This window comes from Drosophila simulans, chromosome X, assembly GCF_016746395.2.
Source record: "Drosophila simulans strain w501 chromosome X, Prin_Dsim_3.1, whole genome shotgun sequence".
NCBI classification, from domain to species: Eukaryota; Metazoa; Arthropoda; class Insecta; order Diptera; family Drosophilidae; genus Drosophila; species Drosophila simulans.
The window spans coordinates 4,947,345-4,965,869 of record NC_052525.2 but is presented as its reverse complement, the minus strand read 5'-3'; the positions used below and the strand labels follow the sequence as shown (position 1 = coordinate 4,965,869).

Below are 18,525 nucleotides of genomic sequence, written 5' to 3'. Positions count from 1 at the left end.
GTGTACTTTTGGGCGTCGCACGATTTGCTAATGCTAATATTTTGCTTGAGTGTTGCCACAGCTGTGGTGAGTTCGTAGCAAACTCACCTCAACTCACCGCAGCACTGAAATTCGAAAACACTTTTTTTCGATCCAAGTAGGCCGCAAAAATTTTGGCAAAAACTGTATATAAGACCGCCTGCCGCCCTACATTTTTCATTTCGGGCTGATATCTCGGCGAGAGCAGAAGTTGGGCTCCATTAAAATTCAAAAGTAACTAAACAAATCAAGTGAAATTTTTACACAAGCACGATTTTCTAAAATTTTCCATTTTTTTTTTCTCTCTTCCCTTTTTTTCGCGTTTCATTTCGTTTCGTTTTTTTTTCCTTTTCGGTTTGCAACTCGTTTGGTGTTTAGTTGAAGTCATGGTGTACATAGTGCATAACAAGGACGATCTTGACCAGCAGCTAACCCTCGCCGAGGACAAGCTGGTGGTGATTGATTTTTATGCAGACTGGTGCGGACCGTGCAAGATAATAGCGCCCAAGCTGGAGGAGCTGGCGGAGCAGTACTCGGACCGTGTCGTCGTGCTCAAGGTGAACGTGGACGAGAACGAGGACATCACGGTCGAATACAAAGTGAACAGCATGCCCACGTTCGTGTTCATCAAGGGCGGCGATGTGCTGGAGCTCCTCGTTGGCTGCAATTCCGATAAGCTGGCCAAATTGATGGAGGAGCATGCCGGCGAATATACGTCCTGCGTCGAGGATATCATCGATGACGAATCCATTGCCGATGAGAACGCCGCCTGCAGCGACAGCGACAATGACAATGAAAATGAAAATGAGAATGACAATACCAACGACAACTACAACGACAACGATGACGATCAAGATGTGATCTTTTGCGAGGTGTCCGCCCACGACGAGGATGCGGTGATGGAGCACTAGGCCAGCACCACCACACTCCCAACATAACAACACCATGTGTATGTAAGTATGTGCGATTGCCGGATTGCATTGTGGTCACCTAACCGATACCCTGCTCCTGCTGCAGCTCATCACCATCACCGAGCCCACTCCATACGCATTCACATTCGCACACATCTATGCGTAACGATGGAAAGCAATATGTATATATATATATATATATATACACACACACACCCATACACAACGATATATATATATATATATATATATATGATTACACTCAACCCACACATAATACTCATCGTTTGTGGTGCCTGAAGTACGAACGCATTACAATTGTATGCCGGAAGTTGTTGTGACGGCGGAGGAGGACTACGTTGCCGACCGATACTACATACTATACAACTGTCTTTCCAAGAATCCGAGGACTTGAGGGGATTCGTTAACACACCAAAATGACGGTGGTCCTGCAGCGTGCTTGATACCAGATACGGATGCTCTACATGTATACTATACACTATACTATAAACTACACTATACTGTTCTCGCTTAATGGAAATATGTACAATCGACCGACATAAATAATACGCATTACTAGCTGTTAGTTATACGTTTGCAGACAAACAAATAGATGCTTAAGAGATCTACACATGAAGAATTATCAATTCAACTATTCTGTTCTTTTGCATCGCGGGTTTTGGGCAAATGGTATAATATGGAATACTGGCAATACTCGTAGTTAATTTGTTTATCGATTTATTCTATAGTTTAAATTATAATTGAAGTTGCTGGAACGCGCGACGATCGCATACGCCATACGCACGATTGTTACGCGTATGCGATGCGTCTGCGTGCGCTCACTACTTCTACTACTTCTTGGCGAACGTTATCTTCATGGCGTGCGTCGGCGTGATCTTGAATCCCTGCAGCGCCTCCTTGGCTGCATTGCTCTGCAGCTCGGTGGTGAACTCCACGAAGGCGATGTCGTGGCGATTCGGCACCAGGCGCACCTCCTTGAAGCCGGGGAACTGATTGAACAGCATCGACAGCATCATCTCGTTGGTCTCCTCCGGCAGATTGGTGAGGAAGAGGATCTGGTTCGGCGGCTGCTCAGTCTGTGTGTTCGGGTTCGAGTTCTCGGCGCTGCTCGGCTTCTTCTTCTTGTCCCTGTGCGAAACAGAAAAAAAAGGAGTTGTGTTAGTGCGAACTGTCACGTGGAGTTGCATTCTTGAATGACTGGCATTTTTTGCTTCGTTTTTCATAACATTTTTTTGCTTAGTCATTCGAGGATGCTAAAAAACTAGGATGACTTGGCATTTTTGTCCCGTGTTTTATACCATTTTTTTTGCTTAGTCATTCGAGGATGCTAAAAAACTAGAAGGACTAGGCATTTTTGCGCGCAAACAACACACATTCCATGAAACATGAATCCTTTTGCAACTGAAACTTAAATCGCATTGATTAAACTGCAAATTGGAGTTGAGAACTAAAGATATTATGAAAACTTGGGACATTTTTTGGGATGTTTCAATAAGCTGGCCAAAAACTAACATTGGATAATGAGGATAATGAACGTTTTTGGCAGCAAAAACGGAGTTGAAACATGTGGGTTTTTGCGAGGCAACTTAAATCGCGTTGACTAAACAGAAAAAAGGAGTTGAGAACCAATTATATTGGGATTCAAATCAATAAACTGGCAAACTAACATTGGATAATAAGGATAATGAACGTTTTTGGCAGCAAAAAAGGAGTTGAAAAATGTGCATGAAAACATGTGTTGGTTTTCGCGAGGCAACACGGAGCAACAAAAAGGTAGCATCGTGGCCATGGCCACAAATGGATGAATCCAAACGGGCCACTTTAGCAATGGGATACTCACTTCTTCTCATCGGTACCCGGCGCCGGTTTCGGTGGCTTGATCTTCTTGGGGCGCTCCTTGAAGGTACCCTTTATCTTGGCCACGATATCCGAATCGGACTTGGAGTAGGCGATCTGCATGGGCTTGTCGTAGAAGGGGAAGCCCTGCATGGTGCGCAGGGCGTTCGAGGCGCTGCCTATTTCCTTGAAGATCACAAATGCCTGGCCGCGCATTTTGAGCGTTTTCAGGGCCACAATGTCCAGAATTTGGCCGAACTGCGAGAAAATCGCATAGAGCGACTTCTTCAGCTCCTCCTTCTTGATCTTCTCGTTGAGATTGTTGATGTAAATCGTCTGGTTGGGTCGCATTTCCATCGTGTCGTGCGTTTTATTCACTTAATTGCACAAAAATCAACCAATTCGCTCTATATTGTTGAGAAAAAAAAAGAAGCTGTAATCGATAGCAGAAGGCATTGTTTTGGGCATTCTATCGATATATTATCGCACTGGTGCTTGGCGGTGTTGTTAAACTGCTAAACTAGTTAAAAATAGCTATAATTAAAAGTCCATCACACGCAGCTAATTTTATTTGATAGTTGTGTATTATTTGCATATTATTTATTATTTGCATAAGTTGTTAAGCTATACAATTGTGTAACAATAAGCGAGTAATGAAAACAGCTTATTTCATTATTTTTAAAACATTCTAAAATCTAGTATTTTTTTGTGGCGCGCGATAGCAGCTACCGGCGTCTATCGGCTATCGGCCATCGATAGTGTGTGCGAAATTGAATTGTTTTGATTCGGCCTCGCAGCATTTTAGTCATTTTCGTGCTATTTATGAGGCTCTCAAACGATGCTGCCCAATGCGAATGACAAAACGGAACGCTATGCCAAGCTATCCTTCCTCGGCGAGGGTCAGGTGAGTCCGCCGCCATGGAATATCAACCAAAACGGCCATAGCAATGTGCGCATCCAACTTTCGTCCCGCAGTTTGCCACCGTTTACAAGGCGCGCGACGCGGTGACCAACCAAATTGTGGCCGTGAAGAAGATCAAGAAGGGATCGCGCGAGGATGCACGCGACGGGATCAACAGGACGGCGCTGCGTGAGATCAAGATACTGCAGGAGCTGCAGCACGAGAATATCATTGGCTTGGTGGACGTTTTCGGTCAACTTTCGAATGTCTCGCTGGTTTTCGACTTCATGGACACGGATCTGGAGGTGATCATCAAGGATAACAAGATTATACTAACGCAGGCGAACATCAAGGCCTATGCCATCATGACGCTGAAGGGTCTGGAGTATCTGCATCTCAATTGGATACTGCACCGCGATTTGAAGCCCAACAATTTGCTGGTCAACAGCGATGGCATCCTGAAGATTGGCGATTTCGGCTTGGCCAAGTCCTTCGGCTCGCCCAATCGCATTTACACGCACCACGTGGTCACACGCTGGTATCGTTCGCCCGAATTGCTCTTCGGCGCCCGGCAATATGGCACCGGTGTGGATATGTGGGCAGTTGGCTGCATTTTGGCGGAACTTATGCTGCGGGTGCCGTTCATGCCGGGCGACTCGGATCTGGATCAGCTGACCCGGATCTTTTCCACACTGGGCACACCCACGGATGCCGAATGGCCGCATTTGAGCAAACTGCACGACTATCTGCAGTTCCGCAACTTTCCGGGCACACCACTGGACAACATCTTCACCGCCGCGGGCAATGACTTGATCCACCTGATGCAGCGCCTGTTTGCCATGAATCCGCTGCGGCGCGTGTCCTGCCGCGAGGCACTGAGCATGCCGTATTTCGCTAACAAACCGGCACCCACAGTGGGTCCCAAGTTGCCCATGCCGTCGGCCATTCTGGCCGCCAAGGAGGGCGCCAATCCGCAGGCCGGCGAAGCGAAGCCCGCGCTCAAGCGCAAGCTGGTCGAGACTACGGTGAGGGGCAATGGATTGGCGCAGAAGAAGCGGCTGCAGTTCTAGCACACACACACACACTTTCCATTATAACTTTGATGTTTGTGATCGCGTTACGTTGTTCACCGCTTAAGGATGCATTGCATCCTTGACACGTTTCCTCATATACCTTAAATACTTATAACTTACCATTGAGTTAGCTTACTTCTTCAATCGTCTGCGCAACTGCAACAGCTCCAATCCATTCTAATTGATATGAATTTGTCTCGCTTGGCAAACCTTTTCGCCACCACCCAACATGAGTAGTTAGGACTATGCTTAAGATGATTGAGGATGCTCTATTAAAGATGTGATTCAAAGCGAGCGAAAATTGAGTGGTTAATTGTCCATTGTGGGAACCCACATAGTACATAGGATCCTGGTAGGTTGTGCGAAAGCTGTTCCACTGCACGCTTCCGTATTTATATTTCTGACAACCCATTGGTAACCAAGTCAATCGACGCACATATGAAACTCTCGAAATTCTCAGCGCTCGTTTCGGTCCGTGTTTTGGTTTTTTTTTTCTAGTGTAACTCAAGATTATTAGTTGTTCCTATTTGGTGTTTGACCATGTCGAAGGCGCAGCAGCTGATGGCCAGGGACCAACAGGCGGCCAGGGCGAAGGAGGAGGCGCGTCGCAAGCGCGCCGAAATGCGCCAAAGCTATGGTAACAAGTTCTCCAGCATAAATCTGCACAGGATGCGCCAGAAGCAGACAACCAGTGCCGGCGATGCTGCCCACAGCAAGAAGGCGCCGGTGGAAACCAATGAAACGAATGAGAAGGATGACCCCACACTGCGTCGCATCGCCTCCAGTTTTGAGCACGTGCGGGATTTGGTCAGCGGCAGCAACGTCGCCTTGCCCCTGGAGGATGGCGAGGATGACGCTCGCGAGGAGCGCACCGAGGTGCTCATCTTTAGTCAGACAATGCCGCCACCCGATGAGCTGCCCGTTGACTTGCCATCTCCTGGCAAATCTGAGACGGAGTGGCAGCCCGAGCTCCAGTCGCAGTCCCAGTTCCATCTGGAACCTGAACCGCAGCCTCATCCGGAGCCCCCCAGCACAGACACTGCTGCTTCCGCTGCTGCTGCTGCCCAGATCGCTGAATTGACGGCATCAGTCATGACGTCCAAAGTAATACCCGATTTGCCGCCCACCGAATCGCGGGCCTTCGAACGCTGGCAGCATCTGGGCAGCACGGTATCCGCACTTTTCCGTGCCCGCCGGAACATCGACACCACCGAGTCGCCGATGGCGCAGACCCGACGACTGCGCGAGCAGCGCGAGCTGCTCGAAGCCTTCACCCGACCCTTTTTGTACGACGCCTACCGGCGGGAGTAAGTGGCTAGTGGTGCCGCCGGAGAACCGAAACTGAAAGCCCAACAAACGGAGGCCCCCGCGGCCAAGCCATTGAAATTCAAACAATTCAGAGATGTGTCTTCGATTAAATTCAATTCATTGGATCTCGCATCTCGCATCCTCCTCATGGGCAATGGGTGGGCAGCACAGCTGTGGCTCGCAGTCCGTCTTAGTAGCAGCGGCATCTGTCCGGCGGACACTCCGATTCGTAGTTGAGGCACTTGTCCATGCAGTAGGTGTCAGCTCCATCCTGTCCAGCATACTCGCCAATGGCCACGCACTCCTGACTGCGAGTATGATATGGGTTTAGATTCGGAATTGGTTGCATGTTGCTATGTATACAGGTAGATACATATTATGTGCATACTTACGGACATTGGCAGGCGTCCTCCGGACAATTGGGCGGATAGCGCAGGCAGTTGATCTCGCACCAGTTGTCGATGCCCGGCAAGGTACGGAACGCTGGGGCGCCGATGCACTTCTGGTCACTAAAAGAGAGCAATAACAAGAGTTCCATGATGCTAATAACTAACTAGGAACTACTGGCATCGCAGCAGTCCTTGAGTACCCGGCGTCCGGCTGTCAAGTCCAATTGAAGCAGCAGCTGTTAACTCCACTCAGTCAGTCGACTAGAACAGTGCTCCCACTCCCAATCTCGGGTCAATTATATACTATTTTTTAAGGCGGACATTACAATCGAACCGAACACAAACCGAAGGCCACATATATATAGCAGATGTCGCAATAGATCGCTGGATAGGAGCAACCAACATGAACCGCAATCGAAACAACCAGATACGCCAGATAGATCGCGGTCAGGAGGGACTGCCGCAAGTCATCCATATGCAGGGACTGCCACAGGTTCAGTTGGGCGGCGACCAGGGTAACCAGTTTGGCAATGAACAAGCGCCGGGCAACCAGAATGTCCGTCGCAAGACGACCTACACCAGAACGGAGATGCTGTCGCGTGGCCTGCCCACCACCAGTAAGTTCCGTCCAACATACAGATCTCAGATTTTTTCTTATTTTTTTTTTGTTCAGCTCAAAGCACCAATCGTTCGGCTCGAAACTGCACCACAGCTGTGCGGGATTGGAGCAGTCAACTGTCGCCCAGACATCGCTACACACAACCATCGAAGTCTGGAATTCCGGTCTCTCCGTTGTTACCAAGCGCCCAGGCCACCAATAAGAACATCATCAATGCCAGCCGGCAGCGGAGTTTCCTGCCCCGAGTGGCCAAATTGCCGAACCGAGCGGACAAGTCGCCGGGGATGAACCAATATCGCGAGGCTCGGACCACTGAGGTCACGATGGAGCAGTCTCAGCTGCCGTTGGGCAATCACAAGGCTACAAGGCATTTGATGAATACGCCGCATGACAGCGAGAGCAGCATTCTGGTGGCCGGCACTGGAGATAAGCTAATAAGCGACAGCTTCAGCTCCATGGAGCACGACAAGATCAAGCTGGCCAAGGCCATTCGCCTGCCGGATGATGGGAACAAGAGCTTCGTCTATGTGTGCAAGCCGGTGAAGAAGGTCAAAGCCCTGCTGACTGCCAGGAAATTGCGCGCTAGCTGCGAGCACTTGAATGGCCTGAAGGAGGGCGAGTTCTGCCTGCAGGACCAGGAGACATTCAAGCTGCAGAGGACCATTTCCGAGGAGGCTCTGTGCAGCCGAGGCGCCGGCGAGGGATACACCCTCTCGCCGGTCGAGGGCCCGGGCCAGAGCACATCGACCACCTCCAGCCAGTTGGACAGTCCCACATTGGCGGCCATGCTGCAGCGCCAGCAGCAATTCGATTCCAAGACGGCTTGCAGTCAGGACCGTTTGAGGATGCAATTGGAGGAGGTGTGCCACAGGCACAACCACCAGCGCCAGCTGGAGAAGGATCAGTACGAGAAGGAGCAGCACCAATTGGAAATGGATCAGGTTTCAAAGAAGCTGCCCGTCCTGCAGCATGAGATACACATGCTGCATCAGGTGAGCGAAAAACTGGAGGCGACACTGAGGGCCTCCAATATACCCAAGCCGCGAAGCACCGTAATCATCGCGGACATAAGCCGGCAATCCTCCGGCCGTTTCTACACACCGCGCACCAGTCCCATTCAGTTGGACGAGCTGCCCATTAGGAAACTGGGCTGCGTACGCGTGGTACACATACCAGCCATTGAGATGCGGGCACGCATCATGGGCAGCGTGTGCCATTTGGGCTTGGTCCAAGAGTTCCGCATCGAGACCAAAACGCTAAACGAGCTGAAGACGGCGGATGAGTCGCAATGCTTCTATTTGCCAGCTCCCAAGGAGGAACCGCCAGTGGTCAAGCTCAACGAGGATGATCCACTGCAGTGCACCAGCTTTCGCCAGTTGCGCGAGAATCCGAATATGCTGCTAAAGCAACTGCGCCAGGTGCCCGGCACTGGGCGATCCTTCAATCTGTTGGATCAGGACACCATGTTCTTCAATAGCCTGGCCTATGCGGACTCAAAAGCCTTGGGTGCTAGCACCGCCGAACAGCTCGAGGTGGCCACACGCGAAACGGGCGGCGGTGGAGCAGCTATGGCCCATTATGGCGGAGCCCTTGCCTATTCACGCCTCTCGGTGCGTGTCAACGAAGTGGGCGCGGCGGTTGCCGCTGCACTGCAATCAGAAGAGCAGGGCGATCGTCCAACTGAATGCCCTGGCCAGGTGAACAATCACACTCAAACGGACGTGGAATTGCCCAGGTTGGAGAAAATGCTAGAACCGGAATCGGATATCAGTTCACCGGACTTCACACCCAATCCCAGTCCCAGGTCGATGAAGCGAATGAAACTGGTGGAGGCGAAAGACGAAGTGCGCGAGCAAGACGCGATGGAACCCAATCTCAATCCGAGACCCAAGAAGACCAGGAAAGTAATCCATCGAAGAGCACCCGACCCACCCGTGCGCTGTGACTTGGAGCCCAAGGTGCGGTTGAAGTTGTTCAAAACCGTATTGGTGGGAATGGTCCAAATCGCTGTTATACTAGTTCTCATCATGGCCATCGGCTCCCCGGATATTATCTGCTGAGCTACACGACCACCGAAACATTTCCAAGATGCCATAGAAAAAGGAGTAGGAAATGCAGAAGTAGGAGAATGGCGACAAAAGCAAGTAGCGGGTAAAGCACCGATAACCGATTCGGTGTTTGATTTCACATTATTTTCGAATTTATTGTTTTCTTAATGGGCCCAAGCGAAGCCAAGTCAGTTATAAATAAAATTTCATGTGTATTGCAAACCGTTAGCACCTAAAGCATTTCGATTCCCATTCGAATCTGTATCGGTTAAGCGAAGCGGTTAAAAAAAAGCATTTCTATAGGTTTTAAGTTTATTCAAGCATTTCTTTATGTACAGCAGTGTCTGTGTGTGTGTGTGCGTGTGTGTACCATAACCGTTTCAAATCTTAAATGTAGGCGGTCGGGAAATTTACCTTTACCCGTTACTCGTTTGAACTCTGACCCGATTCGGGCGGGAATCCATCCGAGCGCGGGCGTGTAGCTGTTTCGACTAGGGCTAGAAAAACGTGATCGAATCGGTTTGCAAGCGGGTAGCGGGTAAGCGGTTTAAAGCAGGTATCGGGTAAGCTGTTTAGCGGGCAGGCGGCTTAGCCTTGCCTTGTTTGCGTGCATGCCGCGTGGCATTGCTAGAAACCAAAGCAAGAGTTAAAATCGTGTTCGCACACATTTTGTTAGAGAAAGAACAGCGAGAGGGCTCAATAAAGCGGAAACGGTAAAGTACCGGTATAGGTGTATAGTGAAACGGTTAATAAGTAACTAAAGCAGAAGGAATAGCAGCTGGGAGATAATAGAACCCAATAAACTGAATACAAAAGGAAAACAGAGTGGAAAACAGAGAGCTTAAGTCCTTTGTATTGAAATCCTGAGAACTGAGAAACATAGCGTATGCTCTACTTACCGCACAATAAGTGGAAAGACGTTGTTGTCCGCCGGAGCACGATAGTCCCGATAATAGAGCAGATATGGCGACTTGTTGTTCACGAAAAGCGGTGGAACACCGCCGCCAGTGTTCGAAACGATCGCCACATCCGCACAGTTGCGGAATGTCTCTGTGTTAATGGGATGTATCTACAACATGCCTCGAATGTATCTCAACTCTGCTCACCTGCCTTGCCGCAGCCCACGGCCTCGGTGCCATTGGCGCAGGTGCCCCACATGTTGGCCGTATAGTAGGTCCACTGGAGGACGCACTGCGTGCAGGTGACATATGGCGGCAAACGCACCTTGTATCGGAATATGTCCTTCTTTTTGGCATCGCGCGGTATCAGATACCGATGCTCCCGACTGCCCGAAATGAGCAATGGATAACGATCGAAGCACTGCTGTGTCGCCTCCTGTCGCGGATTGTTGTTCGGGCAGAGGAACATCTCGAAGCGGCCATAATGATTGGCAGTCAGCTCCACCTCCACATCGATGGTCTGGCCGGCGGTGTAGTAGCGGGAGATGATGCCCTTGGCGTACTGACCACCAGCCTCGTGCGGCCTGGGCGACTTGACGTGGTAGGCATCGCCGCAGACGCCGCAGCGTCCCTTGTTTCGCTCCCATTGCACCGCATAGCCGCCGCAGAAGAGCTCGTTGTCGTTGTAGTTCACCGGATTGGGATAGCCGAATCGCCACATGGCATTCCTGGCCGGCGGATCCATTAGGCGACCATGTCCAAGCACCGATCCCACCAGCTGCATCAGCACCACAAATCCCAGCTGCAAACGAGCGGTCAAGCATTTTGGCTAGCTAAAGGGAACAGGGCGTTGAATACTTACCACGCCCACTTTCAGCAATACGCCCATTCTGGCGGCTGTCAAGTGTCGCATCGCCATGCCAGATTTTTCAGATGTCCAGTTGCCTAGAAAGAAGCAACGACGTGCAACATGATATATAGTGCGGCAGATAGAGCGCTTTAAATCGCATGCATTTTGATCAGCTCAAACGGGTTTTTTGGTCCTCAGCAAACAGTGGAACGCAATTTGCTTAGAATATTATTAATAACTTATTAATAACTATATAATCATAGCTCATTTACAATGCCATAACCTATGGAAGTTGCCTCGCTTTTCAGATCATTTCGCAACACTGTACGCAGCAAAGAGTTCTTAAAATATTAGCAATTATTTGCCAACACTCAAGATTTTTGAACCAAAACTAGACTGCTTTATGCTTAAGATGTTTCACTTTTTAGCCAATCTTGCACCACTGTGCGCAGCACTTGGTGCATTGAGTGCAGATTGCAAGGACGTCCACCTGATCCGCTTTTCGACTTTATGGCCGCTGCCCTTTATAAATAAATTCATGCCCACACACACATGGGCACAATCTGGACCCAGACAGACGGGGATAAATGCGAGTGAATTTGCCACTTTTTGTTTAAATATCATACTTTTTTTTGCCCCCCCTTTAAGGCTTATCTTTTATGTTAAACATGTTTGCTCGCTTGTCAGGGCGTTGGAAAAAAAAGGCATGAAAGGTAAGAAAAACTAGTAATGAAACGAAAGGGAACCAGACTGTCAATGGATAAATTTGCTGCCTAAGGTGTAGGATTTTTTTATTTTCAATTTCGAACATTACTTTTAATGGCATCATCTATGTGCGTATGTATGTATGTATGTATGTATGTGGCTTACGCACATTCGCAGTCGCCGGAAGGGAAATCCAATCTGTGGCAAAAACGGGTTTGCGCCGGGCACTTGAACTTGGTCCGGCCCCCAACGAAATCAAAATATGCAGATGATTTCTGCGCTAAAAATATATGTGCATTGGCTCGCGTTCGAAGCTCATTAAAAGCCAAGGGTGCACTGGCAGAAAAAATGGGTGGAATTGGGATTTTTAGGTTAAAGGATTCCAGAAAGAAAGAATGCCATTACTCGAAGTACTAATACTTGTACTACTATTACTACTCTTACTACTACTAATACTTCTATTACTACTACTACTAATACAAGTACTCATATTTCTATTACTACTTCTACTAATACTACTACTCATACTTCTATTACTAACACTACTACTACTACTACTCATACTTCTATTACTAACACTACTACTACTACTACTCATACTTCTATTACTAACACTACTACTACTACTACTCATACTTCTCTTACTAACACTACTTCTTCTATTACTACTACTCATACTTCTCTTACCACTACTGTTTCTACTTCTACTACTACTATTACTACTAATAATTCTACTAGTAATACTTCTACAACTTCTACTAATACTTTTACTACTACTACTGATACTACTTCATTTCTCTCAGTGTGCTTTGATTTAGTCGCAATTTTAATGCCCAGCATTCTAGACTCATCAAGCCAACTCTCTCGATACATATGTATTTTTATGTATATATATATATATATATGGCTGATAAACAAATTGGTCTGATACCAAAACTATAACCATACATTCCGTAGTATTTTAGTAAATATTTTCTTGCTGTCGCTGTTTTTGGCCTTTTTGGCCATTGACTCTGTGGCGGCCGTAAACTTGGTTATTTAACGATACGCAATTATAACATTTACAGGGAGTTTCAAGGGTGGAGGGGGGTGGTGGTGGATTCATAAGGAAATTGACAATAAACGTGATTTTATAACTCATCAATTTATGAATAATATATTGATTTTTTCATCGCATTTCAATGATGATGTTCGTCAGCCAAAGCTAAAAGTTGGCAAGGAGTAAAACAAAACCGCACGGTGACTGATGATTTGGTCGCCAAGGGGTTAAATCGAAGGAAACCTTAACCCATGAACCAAGCTCAAAATATGTGCATATATATATTATGAAATTTATTCTAAATGGTAGAAAATATGCAGCATGAAATGCCAAATGCTGCATGTAAATTATGCAAAAGTTCATTAGGTTTCTGGGCAGAGCCTTAAAGGGTTAAGGCTCGCTGTGATTAACCCCCGAGCAGCCAATTTTTGTCGTCTACGTAATTAGGCAGGAGTGCTTGCCTTTTAATTGGGCCGCCGAAATCAATAAGCGACCAGGCGGAAACTGCTTGGCGTTAAATGAGCGTGTTGCACGACAAAGTGAAATTCGAGGAGGAAAACCAAAAACCAAGGGGAGGGGGAGGGCGGGGCAGTGCAGCATGATGTGGCAGGAAAAATCAGGGAAACAAAAACGTCCTTGCAAAAACGTAGGGCTCATCATAATTGTCGGGCGAACGCCGATCGGCAGCGATTAATTGAAAACCCAGACGGAAATTAAGTTGTAAATTAAGCAAATTGCACAGCCTCGAAAAGAAAAAAACCAAAAAAAAAAAAGAGCCCACCAATGCTGTTTTATTGGCACTGCGTGTGTTTTCGTTACGCAAGCGACTTAAACGTTTAAGCCCTTTGGCGAAAAGAAAAAAATACGCAGCAGGAGGCATCGAATGAAGTGCAAAAAGCGGAATGTACTTAATGTACTCCATATCACCTTATGCAATCGTCAAAAAAAAAAAAAAAACAGAAGACTCAAGTAATAAAGTTGTCAAAAGTTGGAAAACAGGGGTTCAAAATACAGCAACGTCCTTAACAAATTACTAACCCTTTAGAGGCAATATGAAATTAACAAATTCGTCACATAGATTCGAGCAGAGTCAATTATCTCTTCCGTTTTGCCAAATGAAACAAACCGATTGTTAATTATTATGGCGCCCAACGCGGGCTGAGTAATCAATTGTATAGAAAAGGCAGACAAAAGCGTTTCTCGCCGAATGGGCGACATGAATAAATCACAGATAATGATAATGATATTGATACGCATTATAATGTGAACGCCATCGTCATCAAGCGATTTTTCGTACGAGTCACGATTCTGTAAGCGGCATGACAAATTGATCATCCGCCTTTTTGTCTTTATTTATTTTTTCTTTTTTTTTGGAGGTCGGGTCGCCAAAAAAAAAAAAAATTTAGAGATAGATGTATTCAGCTGATTTGCAAACTGGAACTGTCGCATGTGTAAGTCAGTCTATAGAAACGTTCTTCTGTCATTTCTACCTCTTAATTGCTTGGAAAGAAAAAAAAAATTTAGATACTAAGTGGTTGTTTTGGAAATGTATCTATTTTGTTGTTGATTAAACACCTTATTTTATGACCTTTTCCAAGGTACTTAGGACAGGAACGTCTAATTCGAATTTTCCCTGCTTTTGGAACCTTAATGTTGCGATTTAATTTACATTTGGTGTTTGGTTTTATTGATAGATCGAGGTGATTTCTGGCTCATGGTACTTAGGTGTCCCACTCAATGGCCTGAACTCATCGCGCTTTTCAATCACGTAGGCCAACATGCAAAGCGTGGAGGCATCAAACATGCGTACATTTCGTAATCAAGACACAGAGCCTTTCAATCGATCGCTGATCGCTGATCCAATCGAATTCAATCGAATTGAATCGAATCGTATGGAATCAATGCTATTTGGACAGCCGCCTTGAAGCCAAGAAAAATGTGTCATTGTGTCAATTGGAGCGGCGATGTCCAGAAACCAACCGCAAATGAATCAAACGAAAACAAATGGGCCAATTAATGGCTCAGAATCGAGATTTTCGGCTCAAATGCACAGCGAGTGAGAGAGCAAATAGTTAGCCACATTATCCAGTTTGGTGTCTGATATTTCCGTTTTGAAATCTCTTTTGTATTTTAATTTACGAGCAATCGACGGGCGTGGGAACAAACTCTTTTGAACTCTTTTTTATATATATATTTATTATTTTTTTTTTAACTGGAATCCTTAATACCTTTTGGCATTAAAAAGTTTTAATTGCTGGTCGCTAAGCGGCGAAGGTCAGTTTTGGAATGGCCATCGAAATGCCTACCACACGATGCACTGCAAGAAACGTGCCTGCGATGGCAAATGCATCGTTTGCATTTAGGAAAGTACAAGTAATTAAATAGAAAGTTGCAATTGAAAACGAAAACGTCTTGCGCAACAAATGGAATAATTTCAACTTTTGCTTTCTATCGAGCCAAAAGCCAAAAAGGCCGAGCTCCCAAAAAAGGGGAGCCCACCAACGTGATACCCATGCCATTGGGGCTTGTTCACAGGGAATAATAATAATAAAAAAAATATAAATAAAAAAAAAAACAAAAGAAAAAAATCAAAATAAACCCAATGAAAACACTTTGAGTTGGATTTTCGGTTACTCAGAGCTCATTGAAATGCAGCCATCGGCCCCAAGGTCCCAATAGCGGGTTCTATGCCACTAACTGCACTTGGCCCCCCATTTTGGCATGCCGATCAGGTAATCTGCCCACTTTTCACTCCCACCGACCGGCACTTGTGAGCTGGAATTGTGCGTTACTCGTCGCATTCGGGGCTAATTCGATTCTTTGGCATGACAGCTGAGCAAATCGCGAGGCAAAATAAACAAAAATCAGAAGAAAACAAAAAAAAAAAAAAATGTAAAGATAAAAAAAAATCTGGGCAAAAGGAGCTGGCGAAATTGTGGAACAGGTGCATTCTGCCGCCAGGTGTCGCTGAACTCCTAATCATTTTCGAACACGTTCTTTCGAAACGCTTTCTGTTCACTTTTATGTGGTAGTATTTTGTGCATAAAAACGCGGTTCACTTGCGTTATTTGAATTTCATTTTAACTGCAGTCAGGCGTCAATTTGTGCTTTAAACTTAAAAATAATTTGAGAGTTCTTAAAAGGAAGTGCCAATTTTAAGTTGAAGTTGCTAGCTTTGTCATTCGTCTTTTTTACTTAATTAATTTGCAGTCGAAACTCACTGGCGAAAAAAGAGTCACTTAAAAAATAGTTTCCACTCATTGTTGCCCATAAACTTGAACTTGAGTAAATTACCTGAATATTTTTGTGTAATTTACGCTGCACTTAAAATTTTTCACGCACACACAGGAATACCAAGAGAAACTTCAAAAAAAAAAAAAATGCAAACAGTGAAATTTTAATTCGATTTTAAAAACAATTTCAAAATTTCTGTACACTTCAGTTGGTTGAAGTCCTGCAAGCCGGCTTGCGTGGGCGTTTCGGCGGCGTGGGCGTGGCGCAGTGTGCGTGTGTAGGTAGTGTGTGTGTGCGTGTGTATTGGGGTGTGTGTATCGCGTGCTTTGCGTTTGCGCAGCGGCAACGTTCTGAGTTCGTTTGCCGCTCGGCGATCGAATTTCAACGCAATTTCACTGCGCGGTACGGCGGCAGAGCTGCGGCAGCGACGCCCAACAACAACAACAACAATAACTACAACAACATGAGCATCAAGGCAAAAACAAATACAACATGCAGACATATACGCTTCAAAGTACCAACTTAAAGTAATATCACCTTTTAAAGGATCTGAGAATATACTTAGCATATTCGCTTTCAAGAGGATATTAAAATATTTTGGAAAAATTTTAATATTTACTTGGATATATATATATATATAATTTTAAGATACTCTTTCTTACAAAATTCTTTAAAAAAAAACATTTAAATTTGTATTCTAAAAGTTATATTATTCACAAGATTTTTTTCTTTCTGTTTTTCTTTTTTTTTTTTTTTCTATTTTTCTTTTATCATTCTTGAAAAGAGTTTTCGATTGGCGTAAGGGTATTCAGAAATCGACTTTTTATTGCCCGCTTCTTATCTTGTTTTTATTTTAATATTGGCCACGCAGCGTCGTCAGCGTCGACGTCGACGTCTCTGCCGCTGTCGCTGCCGCTGCGCATGCGCAATGCGTTGGTTTCGCTGCTGCTGCTTCATTGGCCAGCACGAGTTGCTGGGTTTTTTCTCACTGTGCATGCGCCTCTAGGACCTCAGATGCTGCCACCTGCAACTTGAGCCAGATGAAGCCTCTGCGGTGCATTAACCCTAGGCGGCATTAACCCTATGATTTCTAATTATCAATTAGTATTTTTTTTTTTTCATATTTTTTTTATTTTCTTTTTTTTTCCATTTTTATATATATATTATTACTTTAATATATGTATGTATGTGTGCAAACTGAATATTTGTCTGCACTACTTGAGTTAATTACCTCAGCTGATTAATTGGCTGAAAGCCGAAGAGTCTAGACTTCAGAATGGTAGCTATTTCCGTAGGCCAGCTCAGCGCAAAAAAAAAAAAAAAAAAATAGAAAAAAAAACAAGGAGGATAAGAACAACAAGCAGAGGCGTTGTTACCGCAGTGAAAGAGGGGGGAGAGGGCAGCTACGAATTGAATTACCATAAAGTATGGAATGCAACTGATGGTAGCAAGTCACTGATCGACTTGGCCAGATTGCTTACAAATATCTTACAAATTCCGGCAGCAAGCCCTGCTCATTTTCGCATTAACAACACCTTTGGGCCGCGTCTCATTTATGTCACCGCACAGAAACGACCACATTTTGATTTATGTCGTCCACTTTGAGTGCTGAATATGAAATCAATAGATCGATTTCGGGCTCTTTTTAGCTTGCAAATTGAAATCGTGACTTGAAGCTTTAGATAAGAAACGGCCCAAATGTAATTGGCGGAACGCGAAAGCAGTCTAAGAGACCCAAGAAGCCTAAGAAAAAGCCATGGCAGCCAATTCAAATGCGCGGTTCAATGAACTGCGAGCGGTTGTTTTTTTTGAACCGCCCGCCTTGATTTTCGTATAACAGTTTTCGGGGAAATTCCCAACAGCTGTTGCCGGAATTTTCGATATATATATTTTTTTTTATATTTTTTTCTTTTTTTCGGGGTGCTCTCTTCCAGCTGCGCAGGACGACGAAGAATGTCGGAGAAGCCGGGAGAATTTACGCGCTGCCCGAGAGAGAGAATTTCCCCATTTATGGCGAAACTTCTGGCAGCTGGTCGAATTTCGAGGATTTTGTCCTGGCTGTGATTCCGGTTTCGTCCTTGTCTGCGGCATGACTTCCTCTCCACCTTTCCCTCTGCCTTTCCGCTTTTCCACTTTTCCTCCCCCTTTAGTTTTCCCCCGAATGATTAGGTAAACAACGGCATGCGGCATGCCGTGCTCAAAATTCAATTTAAATTTCCAGCAAATCAAAAACTTGGAAAAATCTTAACTTAAATGAACAATGAAATGTATTTTTTGGCTTTCTTTGGCAATATTTTTTGTTAATTTTGTTCATTTTTTTGTCACATACATATATGTACGTACATTTTATATAGAGTTTTTCTTGTGTTGTACGTACATAATGTTTGTGTTGCCTTAGCATTAGCATACTTAGCCAGGCCCAAGCACATTACACATACGCACCGTTGGCTCCGCACTTTCACCTCTGCCAGGGGGCAGGGGGTCAGGTGCGGGGAGGGGAGGGGGGTGTCGGGGTTTCAGCTTAGCCCAGGTTAGCCACGTTAGCCAGGTCTGCCTTCATTCACTGGCAATTTACATGCTTTATTCGAGTAATTTAATTGCAAATGTCCCATTAGTGGCAAAGTGAAGAGCCCAAAAGGAGGGTCGGAGGGGGGAAAGGGGGGGGTAGTCCTTG

General features: G+C 45.7%; 6 protein-coding genes across 10 annotated transcripts; 4 read left to right on the top strand and 2 right to left on the bottom strand.

Annotated features, from left to right (window-relative positions):
• The first annotated feature begins 128 nt into the window (after window positions 1–128).
• LOC27206575 (thioredoxin-T) lies at window positions 129–1,581 on the top strand. 4 transcript variants are annotated; one of them, XM_044923744.1, is made up of 3 exons: window positions 129–252; window positions 397–967; window positions 1,036–1,581. In XM_044923744.1, exon 2 carries the CDS (start codon window positions 405–407, stop codon window positions 927–929), a length of 525 nt encoding a protein of 174 aa, XP_044779679.1. In that variant the 5' UTR covers window positions 129–252; window positions 397–404; the 3' UTR covers window positions 930–967; window positions 1,036–1,581. The 4 variants fall into 4 exon arrangements, with proteins under 4 accessions (XP_044779679.1, XP_016038142.1, XP_016038141.1 ...); XM_016180877.3 differs by having other exon boundaries at window positions 130–252; window positions 397–971; XM_016180876.3 differs by having other exon boundaries at window positions 130–252; window positions 397–975.
• Window positions 1,582–1,650: 69 nt separating this feature from the next.
• On the bottom strand, window positions 1,651–3,247 carry LOC6739985 (U1 small nuclear ribonucleoprotein A). Its single transcript, XM_002076837.4, has 2 exons — window positions 2,791–3,247; window positions 1,651–2,078 (listed from the first exon to the last, which is right to left on the bottom strand). The coding sequence occupies exons 1-2, from the start codon at window positions 3,141–3,143 to the stop codon at window positions 1,781–1,783; spliced, it is 651 nt and encodes a 216-aa protein (XP_002076873.2). The 5' UTR covers window positions 3,144–3,247; the 3' UTR covers window positions 1,651–1,780.
• Window positions 3,248–3,509: 262 nt separating this feature from the next.
• On the top strand, window positions 3,510–5,055 carry LOC6739984 (cyclin-dependent kinase 7). Its single transcript, XM_002076836.4, has 2 exons — window positions 3,510–3,690; window positions 3,762–5,055. The coding sequence occupies exons 1-2, from the start codon at window positions 3,625–3,627 to the stop codon at window positions 4,755–4,757; spliced, it is 1,062 nt and encodes a 353-aa protein (XP_002076872.1). The 5' UTR covers window positions 3,510–3,624; the 3' UTR covers window positions 4,758–5,055.
• Window positions 5,056–5,153: 98 nt separating this feature from the next.
• On the top strand, window positions 5,154–6,191 carry LOC27207474 (translation initiation factor IF-2). Its single transcript, XM_016183157.3, has one exon. It carries the CDS (start codon window positions 5,301–5,303, stop codon window positions 6,069–6,071), a length of 771 nt encoding a protein of 256 aa, XP_016038139.2. The 5' UTR covers window positions 5,154–5,300; the 3' UTR covers window positions 6,072–6,191.
• Window positions 6,164–15,955, bottom strand: LOC6739982. Of its 2 annotated transcripts, XM_039297986.2 has the most exons (6): window positions 15,912–15,955; window positions 10,886–10,968; window positions 10,231–10,825; window positions 10,024–10,174; window positions 6,461–6,577; window positions 6,164–6,376 (listed from the first exon to the last, which is right to left on the bottom strand). In XM_039297986.2, the coding sequence occupies exons 2-6, from the start codon at window positions 10,940–10,942 to the stop codon at window positions 6,259–6,261; spliced, it is 1,038 nt and encodes a 345-aa protein (XP_039153920.1). In that variant the 5' UTR covers window positions 10,943–10,968; window positions 15,912–15,955; the 3' UTR covers window positions 6,164–6,258. The 2 variants fall into 2 exon arrangements, with proteins under 2 accessions (XP_039153920.1, XP_039153921.1); XM_039297987.2 differs by lacking the exons at window positions 6,164–6,376; window positions 6,461–6,577 and adding an exon at window positions 9,425–9,751.
• LOC6739986 lies at window positions 6,658–9,346 on the top strand. Its single transcript, XM_039297984.2, has 2 exons — window positions 6,658–7,074; window positions 7,131–9,346. Exons 1-2 carry the CDS (start codon window positions 6,861–6,863, stop codon window positions 9,134–9,136), a joined length of 2,220 nt encoding a protein of 739 aa, XP_039153918.1. The 5' UTR covers window positions 6,658–6,860; the 3' UTR covers window positions 9,137–9,346.
• Window positions 15,956–18,525: the final 2,570 nt, after the last annotated feature.